This window comes from Anarrhichthys ocellatus, unplaced genomic scaffold (assembly GCF_004355925.1).
Source record: "Anarrhichthys ocellatus isolate YVR2014 unplaced genomic scaffold, GSC_Weel_1.0 scaffold7, whole genome shotgun sequence".
NCBI classification, from domain to species: Eukaryota; Metazoa; Chordata; class Actinopteri; order Perciformes; family Anarhichadidae; genus Anarrhichthys; species Anarrhichthys ocellatus.
Window position 1 is genome coordinate 2,548,311 of NW_022280037.1, and position 24,493 is coordinate 2,572,803.

The 24,493-nt window shown below is 40.4% G+C and overlaps 4 protein-coding genes across 7 annotated transcripts; 3 read left to right on the top strand and 1 right to left on the bottom strand.

The window, feature by feature from the left end:
• The first annotated feature begins 1,581 nt into the window (after window positions 1–1,581).
• LOC116383795 (sushi domain-containing protein 4-like) lies at window positions 1,582–7,925 on the top strand. 2 transcript variants are annotated; one of them, XM_031847890.1, is made up of 10 exons: window positions 1,582–1,931; window positions 2,546–2,687; window positions 3,358–3,549; window positions 3,806–3,997; window positions 4,279–4,470; window positions 5,099–5,290; window positions 5,458–5,652; window positions 5,738–5,870; window positions 5,974–6,365; window positions 6,443–7,925. In XM_031847890.1, the coding sequence occupies exons 2-10, from the start codon at window positions 2,570–2,572 to the stop codon at window positions 6,466–6,468; spliced, it is 1,632 nt and encodes a 543-aa protein (XP_031703750.1). In that variant the 5' UTR covers window positions 1,582–1,931; window positions 2,546–2,569; the 3' UTR covers window positions 6,469–7,925. The 2 variants fall into 2 exon arrangements, with proteins under 2 accessions (XP_031703750.1, XP_031703751.1); XM_031847891.1 differs by having other exon boundaries at window positions 1,582–1,751.
• Window positions 7,901–12,911, bottom strand: LOC116383797 (sodium/bile acid cotransporter-like). Of its 2 annotated transcripts, XM_031847892.1 has the most exons (7): window positions 12,647–12,911; window positions 10,991–11,090; window positions 10,353–10,789; window positions 10,034–10,238; window positions 9,654–9,832; window positions 8,442–8,641; window positions 7,901–8,290 (listed from the first exon to the last, which is right to left on the bottom strand). In XM_031847892.1, the coding sequence occupies exons 3-7, from the start codon at window positions 10,739–10,741 to the stop codon at window positions 8,250–8,252; spliced, it is 1,014 nt and encodes a 337-aa protein (XP_031703752.1). In that variant the 5' UTR covers window positions 10,742–10,789; window positions 10,991–11,090; window positions 12,647–12,911; the 3' UTR covers window positions 7,901–8,249. The 2 variants fall into 2 exon arrangements, with proteins under 2 accessions (XP_031703752.1, XP_031703753.1); XM_031847893.1 differs by lacking the exon at window positions 10,991–11,090.
• Window positions 12,912–14,811: 1,900 nt separating this feature from the next.
• LOC116383262 (protein max-like) lies at window positions 14,812–19,904 on the top strand. 2 transcript variants are annotated; one of them, XM_031846958.1, is made up of 4 exons: window positions 14,812–14,981; window positions 16,991–17,098; window positions 17,825–17,963; window positions 18,057–19,904. In XM_031846958.1, exons 1-4 carry the CDS (start codon window positions 14,946–14,948, stop codon window positions 18,239–18,241), a joined length of 468 nt encoding a protein of 155 aa, XP_031702818.1. In that variant the 5' UTR covers window positions 14,812–14,945; the 3' UTR covers window positions 18,242–19,904. The 2 variants fall into 2 exon arrangements, with proteins under 2 accessions (XP_031702818.1, XP_031702819.1); XM_031846959.1 differs by having other exon boundaries at window positions 17,840–17,963.
• Window positions 19,905–20,339: 435 nt separating this feature from the next.
• LOC116383702 (ras-related protein Rab-15-like) lies at window positions 20,340–24,470 on the top strand. The gene is made up of 7 exons (XM_031847745.1): window positions 20,340–20,708; window positions 22,323–22,383; window positions 22,470–22,530; window positions 22,619–22,696; window positions 22,818–22,907; window positions 23,822–23,887; window positions 24,014–24,470. Exons 1-7 carry the CDS (start codon window positions 20,585–20,587, stop codon window positions 24,155–24,157), a joined length of 624 nt encoding a protein of 207 aa, XP_031703605.1. The 5' UTR covers window positions 20,340–20,584; the 3' UTR covers window positions 24,158–24,470.
• The last annotated feature ends 23 nt before the right edge of the window (window positions 24,471–24,493 follow it).

Below are 24,493 nucleotides of genomic sequence, written 5' to 3' on the forward strand. Positions count from 1 at the left end.
ACAGATCTGGAGCGAGCGAAGGATTTTGCAAAGTTAGCGGAGGGATTAACGTGAGACAACATCCGGCTTTTAAAATAAGATGACAACTAAGCGGGAAAGAATTACGTGAGACAACATCCGGTTTCCATAATAAGATGTCAACTAAGCGTATATACAAATTGCATTATGTGGAAATAAGATTAAATGAATTATATTTACATGAACTATAAAACATGTTACCTGCATCTCGTGAGTTAAAGGGAAACTACAACTACATTGTGTCTTTATTCTTTGATTTGAGGGTTGCTGGAAAGATAATTAAATGACTAATATCTGACTGACTGATATGTATGTGTTTAGGACATTTCTGACCGCATCCAAACAAAAGCCAAACATTTTAAATGTACCAATTAAGATAATTTATGAAGTACAAACTGAACTGAAATTGTACCTTCAAATAGCTAATTTCTGAAATGTTTAAGGTGCTATAAAAATATTCTTGTCAATATTTCCATACAATGACTGATGTATATGTGTTCAAGATTTCGTTTACTCCACCCATACTGAAAATCAGACATTTTTACTGTACCAATTAAGAGATATTTCAAAGTAAAAGTCATACATTTGTACTGAGAAAACATCTAATAATATTATATTATATTATTATTATTATTATTATTATTATAAATATTTGAAGTGTTCATACATCATACATTTGTAAAGAGAAACGGGTACATTTCTGAATATTTGTCTCATGAATGTGATTTTAAGTTAGCTCATGAATGAGATTTTGAAGGGCTTTAATTTTCAAATGCAACATCAGAATGTCCTGGTTCTCTCTGAGTGACACCTTGAGGTGGTCTGCTATTAACCTGTCGTGAAATGATTTTGTAACTATGCATCATTTCCTCTAAAATCTAATCTTAAATAGTAAAAATGTCTGATTTTCAGTATGGGTGGAGTCAACAATGCCCTGAACCCATATACATCAGTCATTGTTTGGAATTATTGAGAAAATACTCTTTATAACACTTCAAACATTCAGAAATGTACCTGTTTCTCAATACAAAAGTAAGACTTTTACTTTGAAATATCTCTTAATTGGTACAGTAAAAATGTCTGATTTTCAGTCTGTCTGGAGTGAAAGATGTCCTGAACACATATACATCAGTCATTGTATGGAAATATTGACAATACTATTTTCATAGCACCTTAAACATTTCAGAAATTAGCTATTTGAAGGTGCAATTTCAGTTCACAGTTTGTACTTCATACAATATCTTAATTGGTACAGTTAAGATGTTTGATTTTTTTTTTGGATGTGGTCAGGAATGTCCTGAACACATACATATCAGTAAGTCAGATACTATTAATTTCATTATCTTTCAGCAACCCTCAAATCAAAGAATAAAGACACAATTTAGTTGTATTTTCCCTTTAACTCACGAGATGCAGGTAACATGTTTTGTACTTAATGTTAATATAATTCATTTAATCTTATTTTCACAAATGCAATTTGTATATACGAATTAGTTGACATACAATTTTGGAAACCGGATGTTGTCTGGAAACCGGATGTTGTCCCCGATCTGTGCCGTATGAATGCGTTTACCGTGAATTTCAGCATATAGGCGCACTCAAATTTAAGTGTCTGCTGGGTTGACCACGGAGATCCGAGTGTCTGCTGACCTGACCGCAGTTACTATGGCCACTGGACGAAATCGAGGCGGCGCAGCTGGTGCCTCGATCGATGCAGCTAGCTAGCGTAGCAGGTAACAAGCTATCCAATAGAGAGCTATCTAGCGGTTAGCTGTAGCAGTGCCCCTCGGCTCGTTATATCATATTATCGTCATTTCGGCAGTAACTTTAAATGTCGTCGACGTAGCTGAGGTATTGATACATGTCTACAGTGTGAGAAAGCGAGGGTGGAGGATTCGAGGTAGTGTTTTGAGGTGGGTAACGCTATTTTCATGTTTAGCTAGCGTTAGCAAACCAAGAAAGCTACTATTGATTATCCCAGGTAGCTAACTTAAAGATTAAAACCAGCTAAGATGTGCTCTATTGGATATTAATATTTACTTGGTGGTAACTCGGTTGCTATAGATCAACCATCTATACTAACTTACACTGAGTATGTAACTGGGATATATTTTGTTTTGTTCTGTAACGCTATCAAATGTAGCTATCATAGCTAATAGGTTAAACAGAAAATGGGTGTGTAGCCACTGGATCAGATAATTAGAACCAGAGTTATATGTTATATGTGGGAGGTATAATTAGCTAAAGTCGTTACTTCGCTGACACGATCAACGGCGTTAAAGAGATGAATTGGTTTGTCATATCCGCTAGCTTGCGAAATGATTATGCCATTATTGCTAGTGGGTTTTTTCTCAGTACTGTCATTGTGCTCCTGTTCCACAATCGCACCCATTTCATTGGCAGCTGCCCAAGCTCTGCAGAGTACCTGCGTCAGGCAGGTGACAGCCTATGATCGAGGCTACTGGGATTGCTTTTTCATCGTGATGTATGTATACCCTTTTCTGATCATATTTTCTCATCATACCAGGTTGAGTTGACTCTGCGGGGGAAGATGTGCAATGGAATGATAGAGTCAATATCAAAAGCCTTTTGGGCCCACACCTCAGCCACTGAGCGGTTCTTTTTGTTGCTGCTGACACTGACTGCAGTGTCCAGGGTGCAAGGATCAGGTAAGAGGCAACGTGTATGGTTGCACACTCTTACAATACAAAACACAATGTGTTATGTCCGTATTACATTAAGCTTTAATTTCTTTGTTGAAGAAATATTTTTAAATCACCTTAGAATACAGACCAAATGGGTGAATGTCAAGGCAACGACGGGATGCATCGTTCTACTACACAGGGGAGACTTAATCAACTGCCTCCTAACATTGATTTAGACATATGCCAGATTATCCTATCAGATTTATCATCATTAAGAGTACAGCCCTAATAAACAGCCCTATAATTAGCTGATATCATTGTCATTTATGTGTTCTTTTTTTGGTATGGTTTACTATACTTATTATGACTAATATCTAATGTAACTATATAATGAACTACTTTTAAAGCTTTATAGTTGTGGAATACATTAAAAGCAAATCGGATTTCCACCTTGACACCGCCAATCCACATCAAATACAGTTTGTTTGCTCCATGACAATGCATCTCATTGCCATGACATTTTCTGGGCACATGTGGTGCCACTGCAAAGACTTTCAGATGTTTACCATGGGCCGTTCTGTGTCTGGGTAACACGTGTATCAAACCACGCTCAAAATATTTGTATTAATTCTTCTGAAAACCTGAGCAGTTTCACAGAATTAGTTTTTTCTTTTTTTTGGTCTTCTCTTCCCAGGATGTGCGAGGCTGTATATGGTCCAGAATAGCTGGGTAAACCTCACAGAAACCAACAGGGGCTCGTTCCCTGTGGGCACAGTGCTGCAGTACAGCTGCGACCCTGGTTACCTGCCGGACGGACCCAGCATCCTCACCTGCACCACGCTGGGACGCTGGACCTCTGAACCTCCTCATTGTATACGCAGTGGTGGTAAGATAAGATATTTTGTCCACGATTATCTTGTCCGATTTGTTAAGTAATGAGGAGTGACTGTTGTGAGCAGCTAAACTGATTTTAAAATCCTTCTTTCATAAGTAAAAACATATTTATTTTCACGTTTAATTTTGGTCGCTTTTGTCTCTATAATGATTTTTTGCTCATTTTGCTTATATATAAACTAAAAACAACACAAAACACTTAAAATAAGGCTAGTACTTTCATGCGTGTTGAATCTTTTTCCCATCAGCATGCTTACCCCTCTCCAAACCCGAAAATGGGGGCTACACCTGCCACCCATCCCCCTGCCGGATGTTTTCCCATGGCACTGTGATTGAGTTCTTCTGTGATGAGCGCTTCGTTCTCAGTGGGGACTACAACTACCTGACCTGTCAGGATGGACAGTGGGACGGCCCCATGCAGATCAGTTGTGTTAGCCAAGGTGGGTCAGTCCTCAAACTCGGATGTAGAAATAGGTCAACACATGGGTCTTAAACGCTCACCTGTCAGCAAAACAGTGCAAATTAGTCCACGTTTTGTACCGTCTTCATTTAATCTTTCTTCAAAACAAATCATCTTTTCTTTAAATTCATTACATTTGTTGTTACATTTCTTGTTCTATTTTTAACTCGTAAACATAAATGTCCTATACAAACAAAACCTACATTTATAATGAAAACTAAAGATATTAATGGTACTTTTGACTGTTTTCTCTTTTTTCAGGTTGTATAAGACCCTCTACCGTGCAGCATGGCTCAACTAATCTGACAGACACCAATAGGAGCTTGTTCCCTGTGGCCACCGTGCTGCAGTACAGCTGTGACCGTGGTTTCCTGCCAGTGGGACCCAGCTTCCTCACCTGCACCACGCTGGGACGCTGGACCTCTGAACCTCCTCGCTGTATACGCAGTGACGGTAAAGACAAACCTCCTCATAGTACCGTCTACACTTCTGACCCTCTTAACACCTGGTACCAACATGTGCTGTAACCTGAATGAACAGATATGATCGGCTTTATGTGTGTTATAGTTTGAGATTCTTTATTTGTTATGTTGATTCAGTTGTCAACATGTAGTTCATTTTTAAACCTACTCTAAGTATCTTCTGTTTTTATTTCAAACATCTGTTCTTAAAACCTACAGTTTGTTTACATTAATAACATGGATGTGGATTTATTCAAAAACAAGTTGAAGTCTTCCTGTAAAATGCCGTCAGAGACGTATTGGGGCTCTGATCACACAAACCAACTCCACAAGAGGTCGGAGACACGTTGGTGTCTAAAATCAACATCCAGCAACTGCAATAACAGGAATGGACATATTATGACCAACACGCTGCCCAGATTGTAGCATACTAAGAATATCCTTGAATAGAGACGAAGAACGTTTTTATTACTAACAGGTACACCACGGTGAGACATGGCGACACACCATACAACACTAGAATCTATGTATTTATTGGTTCCCTTTCTTTCAATGGACAGTAAGCCAGACTTCCTGTATTAGTTATTAACTGTATTTTTGACTTTTTCTATTTTTTTCAGGTTGTATAAGACCCTCTACCGTGCAGCATGGCTCAACTAATCTGACCGACACTAACAGGAGCTCGTTCCCTGTGGGAACAGTACTGGAGTACCGCTGTGACCCTGGTTACCTGCCAGACGGACCCGGCAGCCTCACCTGCTCCACACTGGGACACTGGTCCTCTGAACCTCCTCGCTGTATACGCAGCGACGGTAAAGACAAACCTCAAGATATTTAGTTTTTCATAATTTGAGCTAGTAGGAAGCATGTCGAGGTTGAACAGAAGAATAAACAGGAATGGGAAAGTGGACAGCACTGCATGTCGTTCTTGTACATTAGAGTTCATGCATTCATTGTTTTCCTGTCTTTCCGTGGACAGTATGCCAGCCTCCATTTCAGCCAGAGAATGGGGGCTACACCTGCCACCCCGCCCCATGCCAAAGACTCTCTCATGGCACTGTGGTTGAATATTTCTGTGAGGAAGGCTATGTTCTGAAGGGAGACTACAAATACCTTACCTGTCAGTACGGAGAGTGGGACAGCCAAATGAAGCTCAGCTGCCTCATGGAGCGAGGTAAACGGTCGATCACACATTTGAACAATTGGATAATCACAGTAAGTTCTGCATTGTTAACTGTCAATTGCTGTCTGTCTCACAGACCGCACTCCAACTTTACCATTAGGGATGCCCGCCTTGTCCATAGTGGCATCCACAGCCAGCTCGGTGGCCCTGATCCTGCTCCTGGTGGTGCTGTTTGTACTTCTGCAGCCAAAACTCAAGTCCCTCCATCGGTGAGTCTGCCCTCAAAACACTGAAGGCTCTTAAAAAGGAGAGTAGTCGTAACAAGTAACAAGTTGACCGATTCTTAACTTTCTTCTGGTTCTCCACACCTAGACGGGATCAGGGTGTGTCCGGCCAGCCCGTGTCAATCATGGTGGAAGGAGTCCAGGTGTCTCTGCCCTCGTATGAGGAGGCTGTGAATGCTCGCGGGGCCTCAGCCTCGCCTCTCAGCTCTGAGTCTCGGGTCCAGATAGTGCTGTCCGAGGGTCAGCATGCCACAGTGCCAGAGGCTGGCCCCTCTAGGCATTCATCCCTCAAACAGCAGCAGTCGGCGATGGCTGTCGTGCACCCTGTGCCATCGCCCTCATCCTCCTCCTCACCCTCCTCCTCTACCTGGGTTCCAGAGCATGCAGGCGCTGCCGCTCCTTCACCCTCACAAAGAAGGCCGTCTGCAGGCAGCGACCAACACAGCCTGTCTCTGGACTCTGAGATGGACTACTCTGATGGTAAACACAACACAGTCCAACACACTGTTTTTACTTAAAGATCCACACTTTGTACTGATGAAAGATGTTCTCTTCAGATATGCCATTGCTGAAGGAGGCCTGAACAATGCAGCAGCCTTTGGACTCCCTAAGACAACCAGCGTTGCTACTGACCTGTACTGGTGAGCGGGGAATGCCTCTCGAGAGTTTGTCAACACAGCTGTCAACACAGACGAGGCTCTGAGTGAAGCTGTGGGTTACTCGGAATAGTTCCTCGGTCCATCCCAAAGGAGAACAGAGACGGGATTCACATGTACATTACATGCATACATTTTTTTTTTTTTTTTTTTTTTTTTTATAGGAATTCCTACACGATGTATGTATGTCCAACGTCTGAAGCTCGGTTTGAAAATGTAGAACAAAAACCAGAAAGAACAGGCACCACCTGCAGGAGTATGTCTTAAAGGCTTCAAAGCTGCAAACTCATTTTGAGAGCTAATAATCTCGTCAGTGTCTCGGTCACTGTTACTTTTCTTGAACCACATATCGCACCATTTGAGACGCACATCAGCAAAGATGCATGAAGTCCAGGTAGTCTAGCTCGTTGTCCAAGTCATGCACACTTACAGTTATTGTCCCTCAAAGATTTGTTGTGATTTATAAATGATTTATTTAAGATGTTGTTGATCATTACTCGCGTCATTCCAGATGCCACTGTACAGTTTAAGGCTGCTTGTCCACCCAAGATTCCCTTTGCTGTGTTTTATTCATCGGATTGAGGGCAAACATTTTCAGAGACGATTCAGGTCTGCATTTGACACATTTCACTCTCGGTAAGTGTTCAGATGTCTTCTCTTCATACCCTTGTCCTCAATGGCCTTAGCTTTCCACTTCTATGCACAGGTATCTATAATATGTAAAATACGGAGTTTTAAAAATGAATGTCGGTTAAAAGCGTCCACTGCTTAGTGATCTAATGTGTGGCTTTGTCAGACACATCACTTGTACACCAGAAAATAATTATTCTCTTAATTTATTCAGGCTGCTTGTAAAATAAATGTAATGTTTAAAGTGTAAACGGGGAACTAAGATGTTTTATTTAATTTACTTGTAACCAGAGCGCTGTTGATCAGCCATGGCTTCTTTTGATGCGTCCACAACGTAAAAAAATGAAAGAAAGAAAGTACGCCTTTTCAGTTCGCCGCTTCAGTTTTGGTTCTGCTGCAGGCACGTTGTATGTGACGCTATTAATATGAGCGAGTGTACAGATCAGTGTGATGTCTTTGTTTGACTCTCCATTGAATTTGCTTTTAGACTGAGGAGTGCTTTTGTGTTTTGTGAAGATTTTTTTTTTTAATATATGTAAAAAAAAAAAAAAGTTTTAAGTTTAGTCTGTATATAACATACACCCATTTTGATTAAATATTATTTAAGATGTCCAAATTGGCTGTTTCCTTCTTTTTTTTATTCGGCTTTTCACATCTTTGGAAGATCTGAGATCTGTCTTTGGTCTGATTTTAGCTTACAGTCTAAAAAGAGCAAATGGCACGTCAATATGTTTTATAAACGCTTTCATTCTCACTGTGTCAGTCATACAATTAGCAGATTTCAGTAAAACAGCAGATTTTCAAAATAGAAAAAATATAAATACAAAATGTCATGATTCTTCATTATTTGGCTAGCAGGCACTACCCGTAGTTAACATTACATAGAATTGATTAAGTAAACAATAATAAAAGTATGAGTTGTTGCACATGCTTCCGCAGTCTTTCCTTCAGTATCACAGGCCGAAGTGAAGAATGTGGAGACAGTGAGGGCAGTGAATCGCTGCGTCCTCGGCAGCTACGACGCAGCTCATCTCGGTTTCCCTCTCCAGCACGGGCTGGGTTGACATCTGTGAAACAGTCATGGCTGTTTCACCACCTCCTGTTTAATATCAACACCGTCTGTGTAAGAGAAGGGAGATGTTAGACTTCTGCTTTCGTTGCTCTCCGGCTACAATTTGTGTGGAGAATATAGTGCATGTGCTCGTCTCACTCCTCCGGCCCTCCTCCCAGCCTCGCTCTGCAACAACACACAGGCAGCTGTGACATTTACCCTCAGCCGGTGGCTTGAATGCTTGGTAACATCTGAAGCACAGGGTCAGGATGAGGGCCTCGGTACACTGGAATATGTAGTATACCAGAGGGAAGAGAAACATGGTTCCGATGACTTGAGGGGGAAAGGCCACTTTTAGGATGGTAACGCACAGCTGGATGTTTTGACAACCCGTTTCCATGGAGACTGTTCTGCTACATCTAAAGAGAGGAGAGTGATTTGTCATCACTTTTGATAATGCACCAATTTTATGGCTACTAGAAAAAAATATGGAATATGGAAAAACTATTACTTAAAAAATTACATTTCATTTATAATTTTATATATATATATATATATATATATATATATATATATATATATATATATACAGCTTGTAATTACTATATGACTTTATAAAATATGATACAGTTGTAGATTAAACACAAAAGTAAAAATGCATGACAGTAAAATGCTACTTAAGTGTGATGGTAAATTTCCTCTGTGACTTATTTACCTGTTTTTATTGTAAGACCGCTCAGTGTTTTGACCCTTTTTGTATAGTGAGATAAAACTTCAATGTGTTAGGACTCCCAGTTATAAACAAGGTTAACAAAAGTCGGACATGGTCAGTGAGGGTCCTCTCAAGTAGTAATATATCTGTGTGTGTGCGCGCCTTACTCAAGGACAAAACCAAATATGGTATTTCTGCTCAGCTTAGATAAGAGTGCAGATAGTTTACCATTCAATATTTAACCATAGAATGGTCAGAAACTGTTGTCCAGATGTCTTAGTGAGGACTCATCCTACCCCCCGCCCTTGTGCACTGCTCCTTTATAAGTTGTACACACCCTGCACTCTGTGTTCGTCCTCCCTCAGACTGCGTTGCACTCTGTATGATGATTGAACTCCAAAGACAAACTTCTTTTCTCAATGTTCTTAATTTCAGTATCAGGACTCACTCAGTACTATTAAAACACTACTGGTTCCCAACCTGGGGGTCAGTCCTCTAGGAGGTCCCATGATTAAACTGATCACACGAGACTAAAGCGAACAATAAACAAAATATTCCGTTTTACAAAATGATAACCCCGGGGGTCAGTCCTATATAGGATGAAATAGCCTACTTGATATTTTCACCTCTTCAGGCCACCAAAAAAAATCCTTAAATTGAACAAAATCAAGAAAGCAACTCAAAGAAAGGTACCGCACATCTAGCGTGTATACACTTACTGTGGACTGAGTCTGCATATGAAAGACATGATGTATCCCAGCATAAAGCCAATCAGTGGCATCAGTGCAGCCACGACCAGAACATCGGGTGTGAGGACCATCCATATAATGTCTTTGACGACCAAAGCAGACAGGCTGAGCACTATGATGCCGGAGATTATCAGGATGCTGAGGCCAACCTGTCGAGGAAGTGAAAACATATGTTACAAGCGTTAATTTTTCTCCTCTAATGGTACTTGAATCTCAGCATTAAAGCATGAATCTTCTCTCTTTTTCCCTACTTCCAAATTTGGCAAATATCATGTGGAGGTATCACAAGTCAAAATGCCTGCTGTCTATAACAGATTACGTTTGTGTGTGGCACATTTCAGGAGTCTCACTTTTTTGACGACTGACGAGTAGTTTGGTTTGTAGTGATTAATGCCGATGCCAATGGCACAAGGCACCAAGGTGAACGTGAGAGCGGAGATGATGCCGACGTATGGCACAGCATTCTTTAGACCGGTGAAGCCTTGGGAGTAGATATAGAGCAGCAAAGGCATCAACACCAGTGCCGCGATACAGGAGCAAGTGGTCATCACGATGCTGGGAGGGTGTCAGAGAGAGGAGAAACATTAGTAGACCGACCTGCCAGAAATGTAAACGTCTCAAATGGAACATTTCTGTCAGGAATCAATACATCAACGGGGGGGGGTTTACCTGAGGTTCATGTCACCCTTAATGGCCAGGGAGAAAATGTTTGATAAGCTTCCCCCTGGGCAGCAGCCACAGATGAGCACAGTCACAGCCTTGACGGGATCCATCTGTAGCATTTTGGCTAGAGAGAAAGCAGTCAGGGGCATGACGCCAAACTGGGCCACCAGTGCAATGGCTACTCCTTTAGGCTTGAGGAGATGGGTCTTGATTTTGGAAATCTCCATCGTACAGCCAAGGGAAATCATGGTGATGAAGAGGATGATGATGGTGAATATATTAAGGGCTTTGTTTAGGGAGGGGGGGATGCTCAGGACACCCATGCTGCCATTACCAGAGACATTTCCCTGGGTGGAGATGTTCGCTATTCCCATGTAGACTTCTGTCACGTTCATTGTGATGCTCTTCCCAACACTGTGTGTTTACTGCGCTGCGACTTTCACCTGTCCCACAAAGCAAATATGATACAAATACAGCAAAAGCAATTCCAGTTTGAGATTATCGTCATTAGACTTTCACACTCATATATAAATGCACATGCTTACATTTCATTTCAGTGTTTGGTTAGGAAGTTTGAGTACTTCTTTATTTTATTTTTAGGTTTTTTTATCCAATGCGTCTCATATAATTTTCATATAACTCACCCACAAACCTGCTCATTCACATTTTGCAGCTTGCAAATGTCCAAATCAGGAGCTTTTTGGTCATTCTCTACAATCCTCATCAGTGTTTCCTATAAAAAGTCTAATAAAATATAGAAGTAAAAAAATTAAATACAATATAGAAGTAGAAAACAGCAGTTGTGCAGGCAATTATTGTTTCAGATGTTTGCTTTTTGTGTGTTCCCTAAGTAAATGATTGAGGAAATGTAGCATCACTGTTATTCCTGTAGACATTGATGCATAGCTCTAACTATTCCATATTTGTCTTACTGTTAACTAATTCCATGAAAAGATGAAAACCATCAAGCCTTAGTCCATCTCTTAATACTCTCTGATTTCCGCAGCCTGTTTGTGGTACTTAGCCCCAAGACAATTTGTTTCTAAAGCAGGCACATTTTAAAAACATGTCACAAATACGTATTTTTTGAATTAAAAAAAATTGCCTCAAGATTGCCTCAAAATAAACCACAGTGCCCATGCTTATCTTATTAAATAAACATTTAATTTGTGTTGTTAACGTGTTGTTCTTGCATAACAGTGACAACAACTTGTGTTGGATTTTAATAATCATGAATCTAGAGTTGCAACTCATTATCCAACCCTGTCTTCGTTTCTGATGATATATTACTGAATAACCTGCAATAACTAACTGAATTAGTTTCAGATACAATACAAGCTTTACTCCACACTATTAGATACCAGTCTGTTTTAGTGCTCTACAGATAGCCCTTTTAAATTTCAGACAAAAAAATACACTGATCAAGTACATTGATCAGCGTTGATTGATAAGTAGTACTATTCTAACAAGAATGCACAATAGCATTGATGTGAAACCTAGCCAGACACGTTGCCAGCCATTTTCAGACCTGTCACAGTCCGACCTCTACCATTGATCGGCAAAAAAAGTGACAGAGGCAGCAGTTGACCCCTGCAGGTGACATCCCCATCGACTACCAACCTCAAAGCCCAATTAAGCTGCTACAAAAAGCAACGTTACAACTGATCGCGTGTAGATGGCGTAATCCGACATTATGTAATCCTCCAGTACTACTAAAGAGTGTTGTGCAACCACTCGGCCATTGTCCTCTGTGCAGTCGTTTACAATTTAGCTGTCAAAGCCACACTTTACCCACAAAGGATTTGAGAAAAATACCAATAATTTCTCCTATCTAAAGCAGTCATTACTCTATTTGTTCTAACATTATTTATATAATGTATTGTAATATCGTAACTGCAACCTTTATGTCTAAACTAAAAAAGCCGTATTCTTGCACTGCATGACATATTCCTTCATGACAAAACACATTGCAAATGTAGTTTAGTTTAGAACAACTCCACAATTGCATCATGTGGTTTCACGGGTTTGCAATTCAGAAGAGGTGAATAATTGCACTGGCCGTGCTCAATGTAATGAAGAAAGATATCACACAATGCAACAACAAGGCTCTTTTCTGTGATTTTAATAGTTTTTGCATGGCAATATGTACAAGCATGCTGCATCTAGACACAATACTTCATCATTTTCTTCTTCTTTTTGTCTTTGCGTCGACATTTCTGCCGATAATATAAGAATAAAATAGTGGCAGTCTGACCCTTTAAAAAGAAAAGATAAGCTGAGAAATAAAAGCACTTTCTTACCTTAAGTTCAGGCCAGTTTCTGCAACTTTGCTGTGCTCACTAACACTCTTGTTTCCATTTCTCCTCACATTCTTGCACCAAACTCCTTTTGGACCTCCTGCCCTCCCCTCTCCGTCACATGGGCTGGTGACACCATGGTAGGTGTAAACATGGCAATCAACTCCAGTAGGAAACCATTCAAACCACGCTCAACTCCTTGCACAGCTATTATTTATACGTGTTAAACTGAATTCTAGTGAATCCTGCTTTTCAGCCGGTTGCTGAAAGTCATCTCCTATCCATACTGAGTTGTTCCCCTAGTTCCTCGTTTTCAGGGCACCGTGGGAAAGTTTGGCATCGATGGGCTCAAAAATGTTGAAAGTGTTTGTATCTCTAAAGAGGTAATTTATTCATTTGGCCTCACTTGCATGTGTCAACAGACCCTCAATTAATATTATGCAACCAGGCAGAGGATTCCGTGTGGCTGGCTGAGTTTTCAGTCTTTTCAAAAGGGGCCCTCTTTTTTTGTGAGACTTGGGGGCTTTGTCCAACAAGACTTTTCATTTACAACTCAGAGCTGATGCTGATATGTTACACAAGGCTCAAATGTTGTTGCCTAGATATCTGAAGCATGGTAGAGATTAGGTCAAAGTTAAAGGTGCCAAAACCTCAAAGCACCTAACATGCTGACATTCAATGGAATCTCGCAGGAACAACCCTCCTGTTATGTTGCGGGTCACATTGACCCGTTTCGAAGTTTGAAAATCTAGTATGAAACTTCCTTTGCTTGCCTTAATTAGTGTAATCAACGTTTAAAAAAGAAATGGTTCATATCACCTTATTTGCAACACCCCCCCCCCCCCCTGCAGGTTTGTATTACAGGGATGATGTTCGGGTCAATTCGACCCGGCAGTAAAAGTGGAGGCTATAAGGGGTCAGAAGTGTCAAGTTTAGACCATTTCTTTCTTTGAAAATGTGAGACAAAGTATTTCTTACTCCCTCCCACCATGTTACACCCCATTTCACACACACACACACACACACACACACACACACACACACACACACACACACACACACACACACACACACACACACACACTTTATTTCATCCCAATCTCACACGCACACACACTCTCTTTCTCACTACCCAACCTGTGCGAGAAATACAGATACTATTTTGACTTTGACGGGAACCTTTTATTTTCCCGCGCGAAACATACAATGTACTAAAAATAGTTTGAACATGTATTTTTCATGAAAACAAGTGAGTTATCCTAATTGAACTATGATCTATGGAGGGGTGAATAACTCCATTCCACTAAATACTGATTGGATTGTTAGTAATGGTGTTGGTGATGAGGTACAAACTATCCGCATCTAAAAGTGACAATGAAGGTAATATGTGCTGATATGTTGTAGAGACACCATCTGTTGTCTAAATATTAAATGGAAAAGTAAACGCCATGGTGTCGTTTATTAAGTTGTTTTTAAGGATGTAAAACAGCCCGTGTATAGCTTTGTCTTATTTATATGAAACAAATTCCTGATAATAAAGCGCTTCTATAGTGCTGCAGTAGTGTATCAGTGATGGCTTGCTGCAGAAGCTATTTAAAGGTCTTATGGAGGCAAGTGTGCAGTCATGAATGGTGAGTGGGGGAGGGAGCAATAGTGAGCTAGGCCACCATCTGGCCTCATAATCATATGCTGGGAGGAGATCCTAGTTATTGTAGCATACACCGCTGACAATGACCACTGAAACAGCAGACTTTAGCACAATGCACGTGTATCCTTATTACCACAGAGTCCTGTGTTCATGACAGTCAGGCTATATTTAGAGAGAATACGCTCCATCAAATATGACTGTATGTTGTTCAAGGCACCACTGATTTATTTAAGGCACTATAATGAAATGCTGTTTCTAATATATTTATTTATAACTGTACCAGAAAGAACATTATGATCCATGTGAGACTGCCGTTTTTGCAACTTGTAGGCTATAACGGTATATTGTGGTGGGCGCGTCCAAATGCGTGGGATTGTGGGAAATGCAGTTCCCAGTCCAGAAGCATCACCAACGAAAAGCCGGTGTGCGTGTTGGAGAATTACTTCATTACCCACAATGCCTTGTTTTGTTGCGCCTGCGCTGTTTATGTTTTCCCGTCCATGTGTAGGCGAATCACGTGTAGAGAAACCGTTGAGCGTCATGTCTCTGCTGTAGCAAAGCTCCGTGCTAGATTTTATTATTTGCCTCCAGTTGTCGCTGCACTTTGTTTTGACAGCTGCTTGTTTTCTTTTCTCGTAACCTGTTTACCGAAGAATGAGCGAAAACGACGACATCGACGTCGACAGCGATGTATGTGGTTTAGTTTCCTCTAGAAGTAGCTAGCTTAGCCAAATTGTTAGCCGAACAGCAACTTTAACATTCCTGCCAACCGTAGCTATGTGATTGATTTAGCTAGCTAGCTAGCGGGGTTTCTTTGCTGCAACTGTTTTTTTTTTTAGACAAATCGAAAGTGAGCTATTTGGAAAAATAATGTTTTGAAGTGTTAACTGACTGGCTGGCTTGTTAATGAATGTCGAGCACTTAAGTGTGGTGAAGACGTTGCCCCGTTTTACTGATGTCAAGTGGGGTCAAGTGAGCCGTCATTTGCGCAACCCCGTTAAACCAACCATCGTTTTGATTTCTTTTGCACAGCTATTTGTGTAATTACGGTACAGGTGCTGGGAGCAGCCAGACAGACTCGCTCAGTATTATATTACAAATCATTTACTAAACATGTCTACTTTCAAATAGGAAAGATTGTGTGATTTTGGCCTTTTATACCTCTAATGTACACACTTTTTGCATAGACAATTCCCTTATTTTTTTAACTATGATGAAACCGTTTTCATAATAGGTTTGCTGATATAACATAATGGGATTTCTGCTCAGAGAGCCGTTGTCTGATGTTATATAAAAAGGTGGATTTCTATGTTTTTATATTTGTGAATACGGTCTCATTGTAGTTAGCGTAACGTCAACTTTGTTCAAGTCTTCAGCGAGAGTCTTTAAACGTCCATCTTGGCCGCGTAAAGCAATGTCACCGTAATTGCACGAATACACGCGCGACGAAACCCAAACGGCGGCTGTGCAAACAGGACAAGACGGATGTGTTGATGTGTTCTTGTTTTGTCGACCACGGACATGCCAAGTTCAGCTCCCATTTCCTTGCAGCTTTCTGGACCTTTTTGAAATATTTTCTCCTACAACGAGAATCCAGTGCTGCTGCAGGACTTCACACATCATTTGAAAACATACTTGTCAAATGCAAGATCACGCATACTGTACATGCTAATTTGAATTCCCCATGGTTTACAATCCCAGCAGCATTTAATTGCACATTAATGTGCTGCTGTGTTTTAACAGAGAATGCATATGAAATCGTGTCAGATCATCGATCTGGTCACATATTTCTCAGAGCCATGGATTCCCCTCCACCCCCCCCTGTTTGATTAAGCTGGGATCTCCAGCTTTAGATCCTCTTAACACACATATAATGTTAGGCCTGCTAAACCCACATTTTTAAACAGTTCCAGGATAGGCCAAACCTAACATGGAATATTATTTCCATGTTATATATCTGTTATAAATGGCAGCTCTTATTAATGACATCCATTTCAATAAAAAATGTGTATAGCAATTTTATTCTGTACTATATTTGTGCTATTTTCATACATTTGTACATTATTTGACCTGGCAAATTGTATGATAACAACTATGAGGAGATCAAGATTCAGGTCTATTTGCCTCATCCAGCCATGTAAGGCTTAAGGGTGTGAAAACTTCCCACGCCGACACGTGCGCCTTTAACGTTTGACGCACATTACACAAATCTATACCAAGTATATGTCTGTTGACAATCAAGCCATCATCAGCTGAGTTAACTCCTGCAACGGATATGCACGCATTTATGTAGCTTCGGAAGCTATTGACCCTAAAATGAGATTATTCTTTTAGCATCTATTGGTCCTGTCCAGTCCATTTCAAACAGAAGAGAGAAGGTAGACAGTGGAGTTCATGTGAGGGACAGTTGTTTGACAAAGTGCTTAGACTGTCAGGACATGCTGTTCCAACCCTTTAAGCAACTCAAAGCACGCAGCACTTCTCCAGTTAAGATGTACAAACAAGGACCCCGTGAAGGATAAGATCACTACTTGACCAACGTATTTGCAATTTAAAGCTGCAGTGTTTTGCATATTGCAGCTTCTAATTTCTTGCTCTCTTCTTCTAATTTGTTATAAATCACCAACCTTCTTGTGACTTCCTCGGTTCAATATATAGGACATGTGGTTTAATTGTACACTTTCCCTGTCTCTTTGCAGGCAGACAAGCGAGCCCATCACAATGCGCTGGAGCGCAAACGCAGGGACCACATAAAAGACAGCTTTCACGGTTTACGAGATTCTGTGCCTGCATTACAAGGGGAGAAGGTGAGAGGAAGTTATATGCACTTTCTACATTCCATAACTCTTCCAACGAAGAGATGTTGAATCGCTTTTAAAAGGTAAGGCCGTCTATCTCGGGGCGCAGCAACCTTGTCCACATTAAGAGACACTTTTAGATTTTCTTGTCAAGTGTGACCATCCATTCATCTTCCTAGATGCTGGCGAACTATTGGCATAAATCTGACCTGCATGTCCTTAGAGGCAGAAAAACAAAAACGATGCCAAATAGTCAGTGTGAAACCATTGGCTCTTATTTGCCTTTCTGCAATTTGTTGACAGCTGTCTTCGAGGTCTTGCCTAGAATAATGACAAAATTCATGGGCTCTATTTAAACGATGGCGTGCCAAGCAAAGACATCCATGCGTCCATTTTATCAATCAGCGAATCATTCAAATTAAATCCAACTGCAGCAGGAATTGGCGTAATTCAATATGCAGGTGTGTGATGATCAACATGGAGGAAATGAGTGTTTTAGTGCTGTTCTGCAGTGTGTCAATGTTAGCACATGTAACAAAGGTTGCTGACCCCTCGGAATAGTCCTGTTGTGTTTTTTAACCCTTATTTAATAATCCAGATTAAAAACTAATTGCAACACACATGTATGACACTGTGATATTTGCATAACTGTTTTTGCACGATTGATGTTGTTCTTCCTGAACGAACAGACACTGCAGCTTTTCCCCATTGGCTCTCTGAAATTTTTGCTGACAGAGTTCTGTCAAACAGGCCTCCCGAGCACAGATTCTAGACAAAGCCACTGAGTACATCCAGTACATGAGGCGAAAAAACCATACCCACCAGCAAGACATCGATGACTTAAAGAAGCAAAATGCAGTGTTGGAGCAGCAGGGTAAGTGGAGGAGTTGCATGTTTTTTCTTGTTTTGTGATGCGGCCTTTCAGTTACAATAAGCGATATTTGACGTTTGTTTCTGTGAATTGCAGTGCGTGCCCTGGAGAAGGCGAAGGGCAACACTCAGCTCCAGACAAACTACTCTTCTGACAGCAGCTTGTACACAAACCGCAAAGGCAGCGCGGTGTCCGCCTTCGACGGCGGGTCCGACTCCAGCTCCGAATCAGAGCCGGACGAGCCGCCCAACAGAAAGAAGCTGCGCGTGGAGCCCAGCTAGACTCGACTCCACCTCCAGTTCTCCGAACAGACTCTTTTTGCCCACCAGCCCCTGAATCCTCTCACCTGTCCGCACTAAGTCCTGCCTTCTAACGCCAGTCCACGAGACAAGGTGGAGGCCTGTGTGAGAGAGATGCTATTATGGATAAAACGCTTCTACCTTCTTTTTTTTTCCTCCTGGCAAAGCATCCTGTCACTCCGTTCGTGGCCCCAGCAACAACTCTTAAGACCCCCAAAGAGGCAGCTCAGCAGTTTTGAAGGACTCCCCCCCCTATCTTTATTATAACCTTTCATAATCAAAAGGAGATGACAAGGTATGACGCTTTAGTAAAGCTACACAAAAATATGGGTTGGTTTTTTTTCCTCCTTTTGGTTGTTTTGGACAACCTCTGCAATCTGTTGGAGTTGTGAGACTTTTTGACCTTCGACAAAATGGTAATTAGGGTTATTTGACCTTTTTAATATTCATACTTTTCCAGAAAACAATGTGAAGTTGCTTTTGAAAAAAAAAAAAAAAATGTCTGTAATGCAAAATGTAACCCCCCCCCCCTTTATTCAGTGTAGGTGGCTGAAGTTTTTGTCTTTGAAGTTGTCTGTGTAATCAAAGAATCCCTCTATTTATAGTGATGCACCGACATTGATTTCTTACCCTCATGTCTGATCTCCTCTATGTTTGGCTTGAGATTTTCCAGAGAGCACAGGAGGATGATCAAGTTGACCTGCTGTTTTAGTGGATTTTCCACAGGTACAACTATTTATTTTCCTCTATTTTTATTATTATCAGATAAAATGAGTATAAGAAGACAAAAAAAAAATCCCCTATTGGACACTGAATGTTACACAATGCAGGTGAGGGGCAGTGACCTTTATTTTTGTTAATGGAAGTTTGTTTCCGTGTGTAGTATATAACACTGTGTACTCTTTAATGGTGTCACTTCTGCAAAGAAAAGCCTTTCCTTGAAATATTTGCCTGTGCCGGGAACGTTTATCTTTTCTTTCTTTTCTTTCCTTTTTGCAGAGGTAAACTAGTGTGTACGTAATCAATATTTGTTTGTTCCATTCTGTGGAAATTACAGGTATGTTGTACATACTGCCAACGGTTGTCTTGCAAGTTAAGGCATACCTTTATTATGAGACTATAAATAAAATTATTTTATCCTTTTGGGATGTATTTGTGGCTCGACATGTTTTTAATAACAACCATATGAGAGCTTTTGTACATTGAGCTTTCTAAGTTTCTTTTTTTTTATGTGTTTGTGGAGGGAAATGTAAGAGTGAACTCATTCCCAATCCCAGTTATTGAAATAATCAGATGTTTAATCAAATTTAAGAAACTGCTAATAGAAAGCAATCAAGAGGGATCATTTAGTGAACACATTTGAGGATATTAAATGTCTCTAAATGACTTATGAATTGAATATTTAGGTTTCTTTGTTTTTCTCAGTTTCAGATATTAACTAGACAATAAGAGACAGGTGCCTGTACTCGGGATGCTATTGAAGACAGAGGTTATAGCCTTATTCATATTTTAGGGAGTTTGGAGCTTTATGTCACAAGTTTACATTGAGGGATATCATAAAGCCTGATTCTGATCGTTTTAGTCTAAACATTGTAAGATTTGATTGTTGTGCAAACGAAAGATACAATAAATAATAATAAATGACCGTGGATTAGATATTTAGCATTCTCCAGCAACATTACTTAATGGCAGTGTGGAGGAACAACATAAACAGAAATAGAAAATGGAATTTTGTACATTTTAAAGCATTTTTCGCTTTATAAAAATGTGAAATGTAAACTAGTTTGTTGGTGTTAAGACAAAATGTTCTGGGGTGGGTGGGGTTACATTGAGGCTATGTTGTCTCATGACCTCAGTATATCTAATAGCTGGCTATAGCTCTGTATATAGAGATTGTTTAAATATTGATTTTGGGATCAGCTCATGCGTGATGCGTCCCAGCTGACGCTCCCGCTGCAGGTAGCAGCCTCTTCAAGGACCCAGGTCGTGTGCTGCCTTCTGGGGACGTAGGAAATATTTTAGAACACATAAGAACTTAAATTAAAAATTAAATAATTTGGTCTTTTTTCAGCGTAAAGTCTGTAAATGAGAAGCTGCAATAACATTGTGTGGATTGAATACACGTAAACTACTCAGCATTGTTCATGTTTCTACAGTATTTAGCCTATAATCCGATAAACTCGATTGGAACAACTTGTACTTTGTATCTGACATTTCCGAGTACAGAATAGGGTTTTCCGAGGGGCATGAAGGCAGCACACAGCAACGGTGTGTCTAAAGCTACATGGAAGAGTCATGCTGTGCCTTATGTTTTAGTTTTTGGTCATGGCTAAACAGTACGACGTTTTGTTCAGGCTGCTGATGCTCGGAGACTCGGGGGTCGGGAAGACCTGCATGCTGCGCAGGTTCACGGAAAGTTACTTTGATCCTTCACATATTTCCACCATCGGTAAGCCCTCCAATAAGTTTTCACTGACGCCTGTTTCAAAACTCATCCTATGGCTCCGTGTTGCAGCCGCAGGTTGAACCGGATAATCATCAGTGAATTATTTTTTTACACTATGAATGTCGACTTTTGAACTGAATTTTCAGAACAATTGCCAGTTTTTGTTCAAAGTATAAGCAGGCCTACTCAGCTAAATTAGTAGGATTAGTACAAAGTGCCTCAGGCCATAACAGCCCTAAAACTGAGTGCTTAGAAAGCTAGCCTGACATATTTATAATTTCTAACAGAGATATATATATAGTCCTAAAGAAATATACTTAAGGATGCAGGAGAGGTCTGAAAGCAAGGATTTTAACAGTCACAATTACAATCAATGGAAAGGAAAGTTCCCAGGAAAAGACATTTCCTCTGCCCTCAAAGTGTTTCATATCCTGTTATTTATTCAGAAAATGGATCTTGTAGACTGATACTCACATTAGTGCTCAGACTGTGTGATAAACTGACTTGGTGGGAAGCGGTGGAGCTGTTGCACACAATAGAGTAAGTTATTCCCACATCAGCAAAGAAAAACAGCTGTAGTGTTGAGGGAATTCCTAGTAAAAGGTTTGTGAAGTGCAAGCTGGAGAGCTGGATCTCAGGAGAGCTTTACATGGGATTAAACCCAGCTATCTGGGAAAGTGCATTGTTGGTGAAATCTCCTTGCTTTTAGATGCATGATGGTAGTTATTATAGGTAAACACTTCTCACAAGCACCGTGTGTTTCAGAGATGTTTGGGAACAAGAAGCCACTGACATGCAGGCTGAACGGACCTGTTGAATATATATAATACATAAACACAAGTAAAGCCCAAATGGCACATTTTTAATATACAATCTTCTGTCAGTAACAAGGTGTTAAAAGGACTTTCTGCTTTATGTTTACATGCATGCACGCAAATACAGAGTAATCAGATTAAGACTCTATTTTAATCTGTTTTTCAGCATTTTCTGCCGATTTTAGATCACACGATCATATTGAATAATCAGGAAGATAATTAGTAGATGAAACATGAAGTAAATAATATACCGCATAGTATATTTAGGATCGATAATCTCAAAACTGCAATACAACAGTACTAATGCAGACAGTATGTAGCATGAACAACGGAAATTAATCTTTTTAGTGTGGACTAGGATATGAACAGTATGTCATCTTTACTTTAATATATACTATGTACACATAAGTCTTGTTGGCAGCTGGTGCTACTTGGTCACATTTCTTAGCTCTCTGGTCTTGTTACCCAGAGCAAAACAAAACACAGCTTTAGTTCACATCAGTTGCCGCTCCCTTGTGGTGACCCAGTGATTTAACAGCTGACAATATGCAGTGGCTGAGACACTATTCATTAGGGATAATAGTGTCTGAACAGCACTCATTAAGTGCTCACAAACACACAACAGCCCACGTAAAATACCGCAAAGCAGGATTTTTCACCAGTTTGTCACAGTTGCTTAAGTGATTCCAGTTTAACCGCGTGACGGTGTTTGCGGTTGCGTCCCAAATTGCTTCTGTTGTGTGTCGTTGACTCTGCTTTTCTGTGAAATGAAATGTCATTTTTCTCCTTTTTTATTTTGTAGGAGTTGATTTTAAAATGAGAACACTAGAACTAGATGGAATCAAGGTGCGAGTACAGTTATGGTAAGTTATGTCATTTTATTGCATGTACAGTATGCTGACTCGCATGTTGTGTAATCGTGTGTGTGTGTGTGTTTTCTTGTGTGCAGGGACACGGCAGGTCAGGAACGCTATCGGACCATCACCAAACAGTACTACAGGCGTGCACAGGTGATCATCCCCCCCCTACGAACAAGGTACCTTCATGGGTTAGGGTTAGCATTCCTTCTCTAACTCTTCCTCGTGGATTCTTGCCCAGGGTATCATCTTTGTATACGACATCACAAGCGAGTCGTCCTTTCAGCACCTCGTGAAGTGGGCCAGTGATGTGGACGATGTAAGGCAATAAACACTTTCATGATGCTTGCTGCACACCTACTAGCTTACTGTGAGCTACAAGATTATGAGGTTTCTTATCTCTCCGCGATCTGTCTTTCCTTTTTGTTGTTTTATTGCAGTATGCCCCAGACGCGGTGCAGAAGATCTTGGTAGGAAACAAGTCTGATGAGGAACTCATCAGGCAGGTAACAAAGGAACAAGGAAGCAAGGTTTGATTTAACCTTATATTGTGGGTTTTATTTGGATTTTTATGGTCGTTTTGACATGTAAATTACATATTAAGGGACCATGTATTGTGTAGGGTGTTGTAGATCCACTCAGTAGTTTTGTCGTTTCCAATGTTCCGCCGTACATTTAGTGACATTAGATTACCAGGATAAAATGGTAAGCAGACATTTCTAAAGGATACACAGCTAAATGTCAGTTTTGTTTATTAGTTTGGCAAGTATTTCACCAACTATGGTATAGGCATGGTACAACATGAAAATGATCCTGGTCAAAGCAATTTCAATTCACAATATTATCCCAATAATCATCAAAATATGCTTGAAACTCTTAAAATGGCACTTAAACTTATGGAAATCACTTAACCTTCCATCTAGTTAAGAAACTAATTTTTAGTGAGAGTCATTTATTTTGTGAAATCCAATCAATTTTGAATAAGGTAATCATAAATCATAGGGTCCCCCTGCACAAATATAGGATCAATAAATAAAACATTGTGTTCTATTTACATCATAATTCCTGTATTTATTTTAATCGTGGTCTATTTGTTACTTCTGTACATGCTAGCGAGCTAGACAGCCTTTCTTAGTTGCTCGTGACTATGTTCACGTTTATCCCGATGATGGAATTTCACCATAATCAGCTTATGATAAAATACTACACCGTCCCATGTATTAATGTAGCTTTCATGATCACTTTCTTTTTCCAAAGTGGGCCCAGCACATCAGCTAATCTGTGTGAATATTTCTTAAAAAACAAATTGATAGGCCAGTTGATAACTACTAACATCCAGTCTCTTAAACCCTGTTTTTATTTTATGTGGGAAAAAACCTAGACTAAAGCTATGAAATACCTTTTGTTGTGCTTATTTCTCACCACATCCACCTGGATATTGCAGCTAGCAGAAACCTATGGGATGGAGTTCTTTGAGACCAGTGCTTCCACCAGCAGTAACGTCACTGAGGTAGGATACAGGGCGCATCAGCGAAGAAACTGTCTGCCACATTAGAGATGTACACAAATACTGTGGGGAACTCCCTGCTACACTGTTATTTATTGTCTTGTGTGTTTAATTTTTCACTTCCTTCAGGCCTTCACTCGCATGACAGAACTGGTGCTGCAGGCTCACAAGAGAGACGTGGATGACTTGTTGGGATCTTTGGATGATTATCTGGAGAAGGCTTTAGAAGAAGAGATAGGCAGTGAAGGCACTCAGAAGACCTGCGCCTGTTAGAAGAGGGGCAATCGCAGTACTATGGCTCATACTTTAGACATAATGTTCCCCACTGTGACTTGACTCCTCCGCTTTCTTCATAGATACTGTGATCTGTTGCCCAGAAGGGTGCTCAATTGGTTTCACTGTTTTGTAAGTAGGTGAAATGGTAAATGCAGTTAGAAGCAGCGACCAGCAGAGGGCCGTTTCTACTGCCCGATCGATGAACCCTGAAGCCAGTGAAGAGTATGTCTTCAGTGTGTTTGCTCTAGCAAAACTATCAATGTGCATGCTCTCTTGATTTTCCCTGCTGAAATGCACTATGCATCTACAAATGTGGATCCATGTCCAAAAAAT